General features: G+C 45.1%; 1 protein-coding gene across 1 annotated transcript in view; it reads right to left on the reverse strand.

Moving 5' to 3' along the window:
• Window positions 1-15,848, reverse strand: part of ANO3 (anoctamin 3) — a 1,634,736-nt gene that overhangs the window by 318,229 nt on the left and 1,300,659 nt on the right. Inside the window, exons 15-16 of the mRNA XM_078684212.1 lie at window positions 8,343-8,483; window positions 5,047-5,211 (exon numbers count right to left, since the gene is read on the reverse strand). Of these exons, the coding sequence (XP_078540338.1) occupies window positions 5,047-5,211; window positions 8,343-8,483 (306 nt within the window). The remainder of the gene's footprint in view (window positions 1-5,046; window positions 5,212-8,342; window positions 8,484-15,848) is intronic.

Consider the following 15,848-nt stretch of genomic DNA (forward strand, 5'->3'; position numbering starts at 1 on the left):
CCCCGCTCACCCTCTAGGTAACGTGGCGCGAGCTGCAAGGCTAATCTCAGAGGCGATGTGTAAAACGTTTGCGCGCGCACCTCAGCGACAACAACCAAAGGCCCACCACAAAGGAAACTCCACACAAGGTTATATCAAAAATAGCCTTTGTATTATAATAATAAAAACACATTAGATAACACACACACTTTACAATGTGCCAACAGGCACGGGCAAGATTTACAAGGGATTATGTACAGGACAGGGCCACCTGGACCACTGTCAGGGGTATGCACTTTTTAGAAATAACACTTGTAGGTATAACACTTTAGCACATAAACATACAATGACTGTAACACAGAAATAGTGAATGTAGCATACAACCAGTAACTACTGGTAAAGGGAAAATACCTCCTACGCCACCCTAAACACTGTAGGGCAATCACGCAGGGAACTAGGACCTTATCATCAGGACCTATGGGAGGAAAACCTATCACCTAAGCAAGTCACATTTAGCAAAGGGAAGGAAACCTAAAATAATCACCTAGGCAAGTAACATTTAGCAAAGGCAATAAAACATCAACATTCCTCTAAGCAGGTCACTTTTAGCAAAGGGAAATAAAAGCACAAGGCATTACCTAAGCAGGTCACTTTTAGCAAAGGTAATGACACAAACAATCCTCTAAGCAGGTCACTTTTAGCCAAGGGGAATAAAAGAACAAAGAATTACCTAAGCAGGTCACTTTTAGCAAAGGTAATAACAAACAAGGGCACATGAAACATTAAAACACATTCAGAGGTGCAGGTAGAACATTTGCGCAGAAATCAAATAAGCAGGAATCATAAATTGCGCAGGGTGCACATGGCACAACATTAGAAATGTCCCTCAGGCCAACTGGCCTCGCAAGGGGCTGGAATGCCCTGAGTCTCAAAGTCAGGGAAGGCTGCGCAGGCAGCCAGCACACAAAAGCCTAAACGTAGCAACTGTCCACTAAGTGCTGGACAGTTGTAAATAGGAGGTAGGCAAACGTGGGAGCCACGGGGCTCGAGAACAACTAACTGCCCCTCAAGAACCTCGCTGGGTTCTTAAACAAATACGATGTCACCCAAGAGCCTCTCTGGCTCAAAGAACAACGGGCACCTCAGAGCCTCGTGGGGCTCGCAAACACCCGGAAATGCCCTGAGCCTCTCAGGCTCGATGAGCCGATTGCCCCAAGGAGCCTCGTGGCTCCAATCAACCAAGATGCGGGCAGGTGGAGCCTCTATGGCTCACAACAAATGTGCCCCAGACCCTCTCGGGCTCTAAATATTCACGGGCGCGAGGTCGCGCTTCGGGGGAGGGGCGGACACCGACAATGTGTCCCGACGCCCCTCTCCCTTTTCCAGGCACTCACCGGCTGTCTCGTGGCGGCCGGGGCTCTCCTCCTCACATGGGAGCCGCCTAGCAGCAGCAGCACGGGCTCCTCTCTCCTCACGGGGAGCCTCGGCGAGATGCGGCAAGCTGCTTCCTGGGTCCGCTCTCCTCCCCCGATGACGCGGCGGGAGGCTCGACCGCCTGGGCCAATCCCAGCGCGGCCGGGCTATGACGCGGCAGGCTGCTTCCTCTCGGCTGCGGCGGTGATTCCCCGGGCAAATGCGGCGTGGGCAGCCGCTCAAATTCAATGAAACGGGGCAATGCCGGGTGGGCACCGGCCTCAAATAAAAATAGAAAGCGAGGTAGGCACTCGCTCGGCCTGGCAAAGCGCTCCAAAGCGCTAGAATCAAAATAAAGCGCACCCAGCGCTTAGGGGGAAAATAAAGCGCTCCTCAGCGCTAGGAATAAAAGGAAAAGCGCTCCACAGCGCCAGTGGGCAAATAAGCGCTCCCAAGCGCTAAGAGTGGAGCAAAGGCTCCAGCAGGGTCTGGAGGCAGGCAGGGGGGCAAGGCAGGGCCAGAGCCAGCACACTGGGTCTCCAGGCAGGGAGACAAGCCAAGTGGCGGTCCTCCTGGCCCCAGCAGCAGCAACAGCCCCCTCTGGCAAGGATCCTAGAAGAGAACAATTTCTGTGGGGACACAGCCCCATTTTTATACAGAGAAATCCTTTGTTAGGAGGTGCAGGGTGGGGGGAAATCAGTTGCAGCTGGCTTGGGAGTACCCTTGATGGCCCAACCACCCCTTTCATTCACTGGGGAGGCTTGGGTCGTTAGACAAACCACAGGGGGGCGGAGCCAGCATTGTGTGGGGGAAACCCCAGCCCATCCAGGACACAGGTATACTCCTCCCACACATCACTCATGCTGACCTCACACTCACCACCGGGCAGACCCATCCAGACTTCCTGGAGCCTGGCATGCCAGCCAGCTCCAGCCAATCACGCTCCAGTATCCTCACTGCACACATACATCAATGTCCAGAAGTAGCACTTCCCTTCTAGACACATACAAGCCGCACATACCATTGCGCAGCATTCATTCTCACGAGTTCACACATACCAAACTCGAGCCTGCACTCCCCACACATCAGGAACTAACATGGACACACACATTCTCCATGCATTCCTATGGGAGAGCAGGCCAGGCATACTACACGCACGCACTTTACTCTGGGACACAGGGAAAAAGTGCGCCAAGACCCAGAAATCACTACACAGGGTCACAAATAAAGGCAAAAAGATCAGGGGTGAACCTGCCCTAAGGCCCAAGTCTAACACAGATCATCTTGCCTCATTTTCACAGTGGCATGTTTGTAAGACATACACCCATTTCTTGAGCGCCACTGTACTTTTCCTATTTTCGCAGATGTACATAGCTGGTGCTTCTGACCCCTGGGCAGTGAGGGAGGGCAGTGAGGGACTACTAAATAAACAGATTCTTACCCTAGGCTCCATGCGCCTATAGTATGTTGACATTCTGGCTACGTTAATTGGCATACTTGACATTTCCTTAACTGTTCCGTTACCCACGCAAAATGAGCAGGTGGTGCAAAAATCCAATATCCATGTGGCTGCAGCGAAGCACTCGCCCAGTACTGTCTGTAAAACAATAAGGGATGGGGCCCAAAGATTTTCTCTGAAGCCCCCCTCTTGCGCTGCCGCATGCTGGTATTACCCAATACCAGGGCTTTGTAGTCTTGAGTCAACCTTATGCCTCTTTTATGTACCACCATACACTCCATGCAACTTTATTTCAATTTTTCAGATTCTTTCTCATCTCTCTGCGCCCCCTTTTTTTTTTTACTGTTTTTCTGTTTCTATTCCTCCTTCATTCTCTATTTTCTTTTTTTACCCAGGGTTAAGGTCTGATAATGAAAAAAAGCTCCTGGACCCCAAAAGTGATTGTCTGTGGCACCCACCTGTAACCACCAACTCAAATTAAGCCCTGCTTTTGCCGCCAAAAGGACAAAAACCTAAGAAATTGGCTCAGAAGTAACCATATTACAACTAGGCCTGGGTGAAATTGAAATTACACTGGTGTTACTTGCCTAATTTGGTGAATTTCAGATTACACTTGTTACATGAAAATCCCCAAATTATGCCACATTGCACAACTAAGCACCATTCTTGGGAACGATTTACAGCAAACACTTAATTTGCAGTAAAAATTAACTGCAATGCCTGGGAGCAACAGAACACAAGGGGCTGTTATTCACAGTGCACATTTTTAAATGCATCCTTGAGCCAATAATTGACAAAAGGACACATTTCACACTAAAATGTAGCCCAAAATGGCAGACTTGCATTTCACATAATTTTGCCTAACTATGAACAATTTAGCATAATTTTATATAATTATACAAAAGCAAATTACATGAATTTTGCACACCCTCAGTTAGAATACAGGTTGGAACTGCAAAACGAACTGATTTAAGGTGTAATTTCTGGCACTGAGTGAGCTGCTATTGCATATTTTGGCAACACGGTCAAGCAAGGTCCAACTGCAGTGTTCAAATACAAAACATGTGAGCTTTACACACTTGCATGATAACAAGGGTTACATGTGGCAGGTTAACAATCAAGACGCAGCAGGTTTATACTTGTGTGAACTTGTGCAGTGGCAAAAACATAGTTCTTCTTACGTTGGCTCGGAAATATATAGGACCACCATTCTTGCAGCATTTCATTAATACGGGGCTTGCTTACCACCAACTGACCTTCCCTCCAGACACCTATACTCTGCCTCCCACTGCCTCGCCAACATCCCTGCATTCGCAGCAGCAACACTTTAGGACGCTCCCTCTCCTTCATCGCTGAAAAGTCCTGGAACGACCGCTCACTTCACCTACGGACCTCATCCTCTCCACTGGAATTCAGAAAAGGACTCAAGACCTAGCTGTTCGACTGATCCCCTCCTCCCTACAGTAGCACTCTCAGTGCCTTGAAACCCTAATGGGTGATTAGCCACGCAATACAAATCCTGATTGAGTGAAAAACAAACATATAATGTTAGCCAACATGGACGTTGCATTTTATACGTCACAAGAATTTGCCACTGTGAGTGGCTTTGAATGGTCTCATAGATATGGAGCAAGGCAAGGCAGCAAAAATCGCTGTGCTGCCTTACTCTGCACTAGGGATACATTCAATGGATTTTGATGCTTCCATAGATTTACAAACCATGTAAACCTGTGGATGCGCGAGAACCTTACGCCTCCCCAAGAGAGGCACAATAATGAGAAATAACTTTATTACTCTTTGTTTCTTTCTCTTTTTATGTATAGAGAAAGAGGAAAAAGCCTATGCAGTAAGGTGCACTTCCTGCACAAAAACAATCCTGCATGCAACACAGGCACGTAAGGGTTCCTGCATTGGTGCTAGGCTGCCGAAACAGGGTCAGCGCAAGGGGAAAGGACACAAAGGCACCTTATGTCACAGGTGCGGTGCATTCCTGCCCATTAAGTTTGATGTAGCGAAGCAAGGTGACTTGCTGCGCTGCCCTCCTCTATGCCAAATGCATATGAATATGCCCCATAGTGCAGCTATTGGGTACCAGAATTTATAGAAGTGTAAACAAGATTGGCACTGAATGTCCCTATACTGTTTCAGAATTGAAAAGTACATTAATTAACATTTGAAAAAAGAAATAAACTTACTACATTAAGTGACATGATTATCATAAAATTAATACAGACTCCAGTTCCGGATGTTGCGAATTGCCAGTACTTTTTGATAAAATACCAGTGCAAAGAAGCAAACTTTTCCATGGCAACCAGGCGATAAACCACAACTGCAAAAACTGCAGTGAGCACCAAAGAAATCTGTAACAAGAAAATAGATCAGACACAATAAATGAGTTCAACATGTACTCATATATTAGAAAATATGTTGAATCTAAGTGTGTTTAATGGACTAATCAGTGAAAGTGGCACTTTGGAAATCATTACTTATGTTGTTAAATATTAAACATAATATTAAACGCTTGAAAAAAGGGCATGACTCTTATTCAAAGAAAGGTGTCATTACTGTTCTTTGTGTCCTGTGCCACAAGCTTGAACCTTTTACTCACCTCCAGCTAGGAAATTGATGATTTCAACTACTGAAGTCTTACCCCTGAACAGTGGTAACTAGGCACAATCTTCAGACCTGTGAGAAGCTCTCTGTAGTAAACATGGGACCATATTAAACAAGCGCCCCAAGGGTGCAACAGCCGTTTGCGCCTGCTTTATGCACCCCTGGGGCACTTTGGTATTACAGAAGGGGCCGCAGATGCTTGAGACACATTTAGACTACAGATATCGCTGGCACACATACAGCACCAGCGCAATCATTAGAGGATGTTCCCTCATTTGCATGGGGGTGTGGCCCCATACAAATCAGGGAATAACTTTGCCTCTGCACCCGCGCCTCATTACAAAAGTTGGCGCAGAGCCAAACATGCCTTTAGAAGACACACTGAAAGTACACCACAAAAACAAAAAGGTGATGAGAGGACACCCCAAGCATCCCCTTGCATGCGTGTACAGTCACTCACTGCACCTGCCTGCAAGGGGATCTCTAATATCATTTAAAAGTACAGGCAGGGAAACACATAGCAGCTTTTAAACAGCTGGGGACATATTACAATAGTACCCCGGGAGCACAATGGGCTTTTGCGCCCACTTTTTGTGCCGCAGGGGCACTTTGGTATCACAGATGGGGCTGTAGATGCTTTTGCATTCTCTTCTGCAATAATGAGAGCGTTGGCGCTCATAAAGCGCCAGCACTATCATCAGAGAGCATTCCCTCATTTGTATGGGGGTGTGGCCCCAAGCAAATAAAGGAATCTCTCTGCCTCTGCACCTGCGCCATATTGCAGAGGAGGCACAGAGGCAAAGAGGTGCACTGGCAGGTGGCCCACTGTCAGTGCACCTCTAGATAGCAGCCCTCTGGAGGGGGAAGAGGGTGACCCATGGACTCACCAGACATCCCCTTGCAAGCGTGTGCAGTCACTCACATCACCCACTCACAAGAGGATCTCTAATCCGCCTTAAAAGTGCACGTTAAAACATGGAGGGGCTTCAAAGCATCTCCTCAGTTTTTCACCTGAATGCACTACCCCAAGGCAGCACGAGTTTATGGCCACCATGAGGGCAGCACATTCACTATAATGCAGCACTTTTTCCTAGTTTTCTCTGGGAGCACCTTTTGAAAGGTGCACCCAATGCTAACCAGGAAAATGCACCCATACCATAATACGGACCCTGCTCCATATTTTTCTCGAATGCGCTACCCTGAGGGCAATGCGATTTTGCAGTTGCCGCGAGGGCAGTGCATTCTTCCTGATAGGGTGTACTTTCCGTGTTTGCAGTCAATGCACCTGCTTTAAGGTGCGCCATGGTGAAAACATGGAAGGTGCGCCCTATGTGTAATACAGGCTCTGTGTAAGTCTGCACAAACTCTTGTACTATAATTATTTATGCCTTTCTCTTACAGGTACTAGAATTGCAACATGCCATGGTAGCAACTTAGAAGAAGGCTGTCAAAACTATCTGTGGGGTTCCTGCCTAAAGATTTCTTGGGCATCTATCACCCTGGCACAGTACTCAACAAAGTTCACCCCGCCCCAAGTGTAAATCAACGTCCAAGGTACAGACTGTCAATATTTAAAACTCTATCAAATTTGAGGGGAGTACAAAAGGTCCTTTGAGTTAATGCATTTTCTTCTTTTCTTCAAGACAATAAATATTACATCAGTGTCACTCAAACTCATTTTAAAAAAACAACATATAGAAATACAGAAGTTGACCATCAATAACATTTGTTTTATCCTGAAGAGTCCCAAGTGGCATCAAATAGAGCACTCAAATGAAACTCGACATGTCATTATCTTTATTGTAATCCTGAACTTGAAACTGAATTGCTCATTTACAATGTTTTATTATGGGCAGCATTGTATTCTAATGCAATTTAACAAACATACTCAGCCTGCCACATTAACACAACAAATCATTTTGATTTTCCTATTAACAAGAAGGAATTGGCAATAATCAATCAGTCTTCAGGTGGTGTTGCCATTAAAACTTGAATGGCAAAAACAAAGTTAAATGAATGAATGTAGACACAATAGCTACTCCCAGCTGCCCAAATACATTGAGAGGACTTTGGCACTCCAAAATCATACCAATAGCTTAACAAGCATAACCTATATATGAATAACATAACATATACCATCATTAAGATTATAGGGGGATATTAATGAGGACCTTGTGTCACTTTTGCACCATGTAAAGTGGCATATGTATGATTCTGGGCTCTCAATCAGATTTATGAAGCCATGCAAAGTAACCCTGTGTGACTTTGAGTGACCTCATAAATCGCGAGTAAGGCGGTATAGCACAAATCGATGCATCGCCTTACGACGCTGCCCCAGATTGATAAAATCCTATAAACCTGGGAAACACCAAATCCCCACGCCTCCTGAGGTGAAGCGTAACAAGGGAGAAATATCTGTATTTCTTCTTGCTTTTTACCTTTTCTGTGTGTGCAGCACACATAGAATGAGGAAATGCCTCCTAGGATTGTTTCCGTGCAGGAAGGTGACTCTTCATGCATAAAAACAATCCTGCATGCAACAGAGGCATCCTGGCACCATGGTGGAAGGCTGTCTACATTGTCGTTAGTCTGCCGAAATGACGTCAGCGCAGAGAGAAAGGACAGGAACAGACTGACTTGCATAAATATGGTGCATTGATGCCCTTTCACCTTGGAATAGGGCAAGGTGATGTGCTGCATTGCCCTATGTCAAAATCCCATTACAGCCTTATTTCCCAAGCCTGTTGTGCCCCTGGAGCACTTTATATAAAATGGCTTCCGAATGTGTTCAGAATAATGATGCTGTACTAAACACAGTTGTTTTAAACTCTTAGTAGGTGCCTGTGATTTAGATGCTGAAGGAGAAGAACTGCTGTACCATAAAGAATATTCCTGAGACAGACACCATGAGACGACTGAGTTTGTCGGAGAAGGGTTGAAAGGGTTCAGGCTTTCCACTGATTGGATTTACGCGCTCCACCTTGGAGTATTTTGCTTCAAACTGAGGACGCAGTTCTTCCTGCCAAGAGATAGATACAAGTAAAAGTGAGAGATGATTCATGAAAATCACATTCAAAACAAATTCTAGCTATTTACATGTGTACGGATGTGCAGCACCTGGTTAGTTCCTCATTAACTCATAGACTCTCTAGAATTAACATTTTAAGACAGCAGAGTGCATCTCCCTCTATGCACGTTTATTGTTACACAGACAAACAGAAACAATATTCAATTCAATTTGAATCAGCTTTATTCGGTTAACATACATCCATGAAACCTTTCAAAAAATACATCAAAAACATGATAAATCAGTTTACCAATATCAAAATATAAAATTAAAAAAGCAAGATAAAGGTTGGCACAAGAATCTCATGCTATAATTTTGATAATAAGGTAAGCATTAAAAAGATAATACAAATCAAATAACAGACAAAGTACATTGATTTTGAACATATCCAGTGCTTAGGTAGGGCATAGCAAGCCTAAGAATCACCCAAAGAGCGAATTTCCGATGTGGTTTTGTAAACTAGGGCCTCAAGTTGTAAAATAGCCTTTCTTCTTTTAATTGCTATTGGGACACATGAGACCACAGCATAACTACTCTCTCATTTTCTAGCCTACAGATAAAGTTGTAAGCAGCTTTATAGGAATATAATATTAGACTATTACCGAGAAGGTGTAAAATACTCTTCCTGATGTCCTTATAAAAATGACAAAAGAAAATAACATATAGAGTCGACTGTTGCGACTTCCCATCACAGAGGCAACTTGGTAGATTTTGATTCCATTTGCCCATATTGGGATAAGCTATTAGAAAATGGAAAGTGCCCAGTCTTAGTCTGGTTAAATAAAATCTGTGTTGTATGTTTTATACCCAAAGTAAATATTGAAATAGGAACTTTCACCATCTACCTGATGATCTGCATTTTTAAACTGGGGGCATTGTAGCTGGGGATGGGCAGCTTCACCTGCTGGTGAATAGTCTGTGTTTCTAAAATGGCTGCAAACTGAACTGGCATGGTTTGAATAATTTGAAACTTAACTAATTAAGCTAGCACAAGAAATGGGTGGTTTTGCATTTGAAACTGACAGACACACACACACACACATATATATATTCACTGAAAAAAACATAAGTTTCAGACATGTTATAGTAAGTATTTATCATTTAAAAAACTTTATAAATTCACTGACAAAACCATAGGTTTCAGGGCTGTTAGAGTTAGCTGGACATTTCCCTCGTACAAAACCATTGAAATTCCTCCGTTATAGTTAGTTCTGCTAACTATAACTCGCGCTCCCGCAATCCACTGTTGATGATGTCACATATTACATCATTCATGGCATTGTCAGTGACATCACTGATGACACCTCAAAGGACATCACTGATTACATAAACCAGTGAATGTGGTTTGGTTCGTATTTAAATATGTATTATATATATAGCAATCTGCATTGAAGAATGAGTGGATATTTAAATATCTGGATGGAGGATTTAGTAGCAGTGTGATTGACTGTTCACTTGACTAATCTATAGTTTCTCACTAAATATATTGGTTAGTGACTAAACTGTGTGAATATCTGTATCACTTTGTCAGTTGTTGTGTAAACTGCTGCATCAGTTGGTTACTAGCTATGTGAAAGTCTATATTAGTTATTGATTAGTTAACTGAGTATTAGTATGGGAAAGTGAATGTGTGTGGTTCAGTGGGGGGTGTGACTGCCCAAAGATGTGTGAATAGTTGATTCAGTAGGTATATGAGTTTAAGACTGCATGTTATAACAGTTGTTTGGGTGAGTGAATATATGTATAGGTGTGGTGATGAGCAAATATATCTCTCAATAGTACATGTCTAACAAATTGTTGTATATAAATAAGTATACATAAAACTCAGTGATTGTATGAGTGACTGTATGGATAACTGTATACTTGTAATAATGATCTTATAACACAAAAAGTATGAGTTACTATCTGTATGAATAAATGAAGTGGTGTTTGTATAAGTGTGTACTGACTAAATGTAAGTATGATCCATTGTTTGCATAAGTGAGTAGGATGACTGCATAAGTGAATAGGATGTGTGCTGGTGTGTAATGTCGATACAGGTGTTTAAGTTTATTAGATAGTGTTCTATTGATCATTAACAGCATGTATGAGTGAATCTATAGGTAAGCGATTAGATGTGTGTGTAGATCTAGGAATCACTGAGTGGGTTTTTAGAAACTTGTATTGGTGTGTCAATGGATTCAAAAATGGTACTCTGTAGTCTACAGTGAGTGATAAAAGGGTATACTAGTGTATGATGAGGTGTATCTGATTATCACGTTGCAGTGAATGGATTAGTACATGGTGCTGAATGGGTCACTAGAGGAGTGCAAGGGGTTGACTGGGTGTTTGCTGGAAGTGTATGAATACTGTCTAGGGAATTGAAAGTGGGAAAGACAAGTGTGTAGGTGGTTAGAGGACTGCATGCATAGTGGCTAGACAATAGAAGCAGTCCATGTGCTCAGGCCTGGCTCACTGCATGAGTACTTGGGTACTGACTGAATGACTAGAGTACTGCAAGGAGAGTGGCTGGGTGAATTTATAAGTGGTTGGGTTTTGGCACAGTGAATGGATTAGAACATGGTGCTGATTGGGTCACTAGAGGAGTGCAAGGTGGATTGACAGGGTGTTTGCTGGAGTGTATGGATACTGACTGGGGAATTGAAGGTGTGAAAGACAAGTGTGTAGGTGGTTAGAGGCCTGCATGCATAGTGGATAGGGGTTTGAAGCAGTCCATGTGCCAAGGCCTGTCTCACTGCATGAGTACTTGGGTACTGACTGAATGATTAGAGTACTGCAAGGAGAGTGCCTGGGTGAATTTATAAGTGTTTGTGTTTTGGCGCAGTGAATGGATTAGTACATGGTACTGAATGGGTCACTAGAGGAGTGCATGAGGAGTGACAGGGTGTTTCCTGGAAGTGTATGGATACTGACTCGGGAATTGAAGGTGTGAAAGACAAGTGTGTAGGTGGTAAGACGCCTGCATGCATAGTGGATAGGGGTTTGCAGCAGTCCATGTGCCAAGGCCTGTCTCACTGCATGAGTACTTGGGTACTGACTGAATGATTAGAGTACTGCAAGGAGAGTGCCTGGGTGAATGTATAAGTGCTTGACTTTTGGTTCAGTAAATGGATTAGTACATGGTGCTGAATGGGTCACTGGAGGAGTGGAAGGGGAGTGACAGGGTGTTTGCTGGAGTGTATGGATACTGACTGGGGAATTGAAGATGTGAAAGACAAGTGTGTAGGTGGTTAGAGAAATGCATGCATAGTGAATAAGCGCTTGAAGCAGTCCATGTCCTAAGGCCTGGCTCACTGCATGAGTTCTTGGGTACTGACTGAATGATTAGAGTACTGCAAGGAGAGTGCCTTTGGTGAATTTATAAGTGTTTGGGTTTTGGCGCAGCAAATTGATTAGTACATGGTGCTGAATAGGTCGCTAGAGTAGTGCAAGGGGAGTGAGTCCTAGAGCCAGTGCTATGACAAAAGAAACTTAGAATACAGTTAAAACACCTACATACACTAGGGAACACTATGCGTTTGGGTACCCCTGTGATTAGAATGACCTCCTCTGTAAGCCCCTAGTACATAATACAGCATGGGGATTAAAACTACCTCATACAACGCGCCACAGGGCGTGTTTGCACACTGGTGAAGGGAGGGGGGTAAGCTGACGTGTGAAAACGCCCTGTGGCCGTTTTAATTTTGGGGAAAAAGTCCCCTTGAATCCTGAGTGTCCCTTGGGTCCTACTAGCCCACCAGGTATCTCCAGTTAGTGCCACAGAGCTGCGTTGCAGAGAGGTGCAAAATGTGGCACGGCCTGGACCACCTCTCTGCAATGCAGTGCAGTGGCAATTACTGGAAGCACCTGGTGGACTAGCTGGCCCCCAAGGGGCCCTCAGGATTTAAGGCAAATTATTTCCCCATCTTAAAGTGCACCACAGGGTATGTTCGCACACGTCACTTCAGGCCCCATCCCCTCTCTTCACCACTGTGTAAACACGTTCTGTGTCCGTTTTAATTTGGGAGATAAAGTCCCCTTGAATCCTGAGGGTCCGCAGGGTCCAAGTAGCCCACTAGTTACCTCCAGTAAATGCCACTGAGCTGCATTGCAGAGAGGTGTAAAAAGGGCATGGTCTGGACCACCTCTGTGCAACACATTACAGTGGTGCTTACTGGAAGCACCTGGTGGGCTAGTTGGCCCCCAGGGTCCCTCAGGATTGAAGTGGAATTATTTCCCCATCTTAAAACCCCCCACAGGGCGTGTTTGCACACATCACCTCAGGCCCCATCTCCTCCCTTCACTACTGTGTAAACACGCCCTGTGGCCATTTTAATTTGGGAGATCAAGTCCCCTTGACTCCTGAGTGTCCCTTGGGTCCAACTAGCAAACTAGCCCAATAGGTACCACCAGTAAGCGCCACAGAGCTGCGTTGCAGAGAGGTGTAAAAAGGAGCACGGCCTGGGCCACCTCTCTGAAACACAGCGCAGTGGCATTTACTGGAAGCACCTGGTGGGCTACTTGGCCCCCTGTGGCTCTCAGGATTGAGCTCTGCGTTTGTGCCCGTGCATTCCCTACTAGTGGTGGGTAAAAGTGAATTGCCTGTTTTTTAAAAATACTCGCTTTTAAATGTAACATTTGTTGAATCACGAACGATGTTTTAATATAAGCACTGCTACCTGTGACACGCATTTTCACCACGCACATATTGACTCTGGGGTGATTTAAACCTTATAGCCCTTTTAGCCCTTTTTCCTGACTACAAGGAGGAGGGAAACGATATTTACTTACTAAAAGGAAGCCTGTGCTCGTCTTTTCTCCTGACCCGCCCCGTTCTGACGCGGTAACCAGTACCGTTGCGCGGAGGGCGGGCCAGGGAGAGCCAGTCACTTCCTGCTGGGACACTCCACGAGCGGTTAGCGCTCTAGTGCACCAATCTGGAGGGCCTATTTAGGCGGAGCCCTGATCTGTGCTAGCTGCGGATGCGAGGCGGTGGCAGAGTCTCTACTCCGCTTAGCCATTCAAGCTACTGCGTTTGTGCCCGTGCATTCCCTACTAGTGGTGGGTAAAAGTGAATTGCCTGTTTTTTAAAAATACTCGCTTTTAAATGTAACATTTGTTGAATCACGAACGATGTTTTAATATAAGCACTGCTACCTGTGACACGCATTTTCACCACGCACATATTGACTCTGGGGTGATTTAAACCTTATAGCCCTTTTAGCCCTTTTTCCTGACTACAAGGAGGAGGGAAACGATATTTACTTACTAAAAGGAAGCCTGTGCTCGTCTTTTCTCCTGACCCGCCCCGTTCTGACGCGGTAACCAGTACCGTTGCGCGGAGGGCGGGCCAGGGAGAGCCAGTCACTTCCTGCTGGGACACTCCACGAGCGGTTAGTGCTCTAGTGCACCAATCTGGAGGGCCTATTTAGCCATCGCCCCTTGTGAGCGCGCAGCGATCGCGCGCAGCATCGCCGGAGAAACGCCTAAGACCAGCCAAAGAGCTGCCCGTCTGCGCCCGTCCGCGACAGGACGAGGCAGACAGAGGCGCGGAGGTCTCAGAGTACCTCACTATGATTCCCGACATCGAAGGTACTAACCACGTCACTTACACACCCCAAACCCTCCGACTGTTGCAGCCCAGGGTGAGCTGTGATACACGGCTACAATATAAACAGCTTGAGGGGAGTTTTTCTTGCCTCCAATGTCGTTTCCAGTCAGATTCGACTAAACACAGCATTCAGGGCAAAGCTACGATCACCACAACTCCCCCGGAACTCAAATGCTTTCTTTTAAATGTACGTTCCATGCCTAAACACCAACTACAGATATGGGACCTTATTCACACTGAACAACCTGATCTCTGTTTTTTCACTGAGACCTGGATGAAACCCCACACAACACCTGCTGTTGTGCTGGGTGTTCCCTCAGGATACAGAATCATGCATGTGGATAGGCCCAATAAAACAGGGGGTGGATTAGCAATTATATGTAAGGACATGTTTAAGGCAACCATTTTAGATAAAATATGTAGTCCTATGATGGAAATAATGATTTTTAAAGTCACATTAGGAAGTACCTCCTGGAAAGGAGCCCTTTTGTACCGTCCACCTATCTCCAATCCCGAGTTTGCCCTGCTCCTTCTGGAAACACTTGCCCCCCACATGAAAGCCAAGGAGGATTTTATCCTCCTTGGGGATTTCAATATACATATGGATATTCCAGAATTGCCCGAAACCATGCACTTAACAACTGACTTATCTAATCTGGGGCTTAAAATATTTAACAACGGTGCCACACACATAGGTGGCCACGCCCTTGATCTTATATTCTCTAACAGCACCAAAATACGATGTCTGCCTGCAAAAAAGATTCTTTGGTCAGATCATTTTCTGGTGGAGTTCTATCTGGCTGGACCGATTAAACGACCACAGAAAACCCTGCTCCCACCAATTCTTCGCCGAGAATGGCATAAAATTTCAGTGACCAATTTACACAAACACTGGGTGCAACCGATTATCACGGATGCAGACACTGCGGAGTCTGCATTAGAGAAATTGAATAAGTCCCTAAAAACCGCCATCGATACCCTTGCTCCTCTCAAACCACACAAACAATTCCCCCATACCAAACAGGAGAAATGGTATACGGCTGATCTCAGAAAGGAAAAGCAAAAATGCAGGCGCTTAGAAAAAACATGGAGATCATCTAAAAAGGAAGTGGCCAGGAATGCCTTTCATGAGGCTCAGTCAGCATATTATAAAAAAATAAAATTAGCCAGAAAAGTTCACTTCTCCGTACAACTGGAGGAGGCTGGAAATTGTCAGCGCGAACTGTTTAAAATTTTGCAAAATTTTATTAAACCTGCAGCCACTGAAAGTACTGAAGATGCTTCTCAACCACTCTGACGAAATTTCTGAATTCTTCGAGGAAAAAATTAATTTGATTTATGATAAAATTTTAACCTCTAAAGCTGGGGCTCCCACATCCATTCCCGAAGCTAAATCCAGAACTCAGACTACAAACTCCCTGTTTGTCATTCCCCCCGTCTCAGATCAAAACCTGGCAACCCTTATCGGCCATATGAAAACAGGCTCCCCCAACGACCTCCTTCCGGCTAAAATGGTGGCCCCTCTAATTTCCATCTTAGGCCCCTCGATCCAGGCAGTTATCAACACCTCCCTGGCCAAAGGCCATGTCCCCATGGAATGGAAGACTGCGGTAGTAAACCCAATCAGGAAGAAGGCGACCCTACCCTGGACGGATCTAACTAACCTCCGACCTATCTCTCTCCTGCCTTACATCGGCAAGCTAACAGAGAAGCACGTGAACACCCAC

This window comes from Lissotriton helveticus, chromosome 3_2, assembly GCF_964261635.1.
Source record: "Lissotriton helveticus chromosome 3_2, aLisHel1.1, whole genome shotgun sequence".
Taxonomy (NCBI): domain Eukaryota; kingdom Metazoa; phylum Chordata; class Amphibia; order Caudata; family Salamandridae; genus Lissotriton; species Lissotriton helveticus.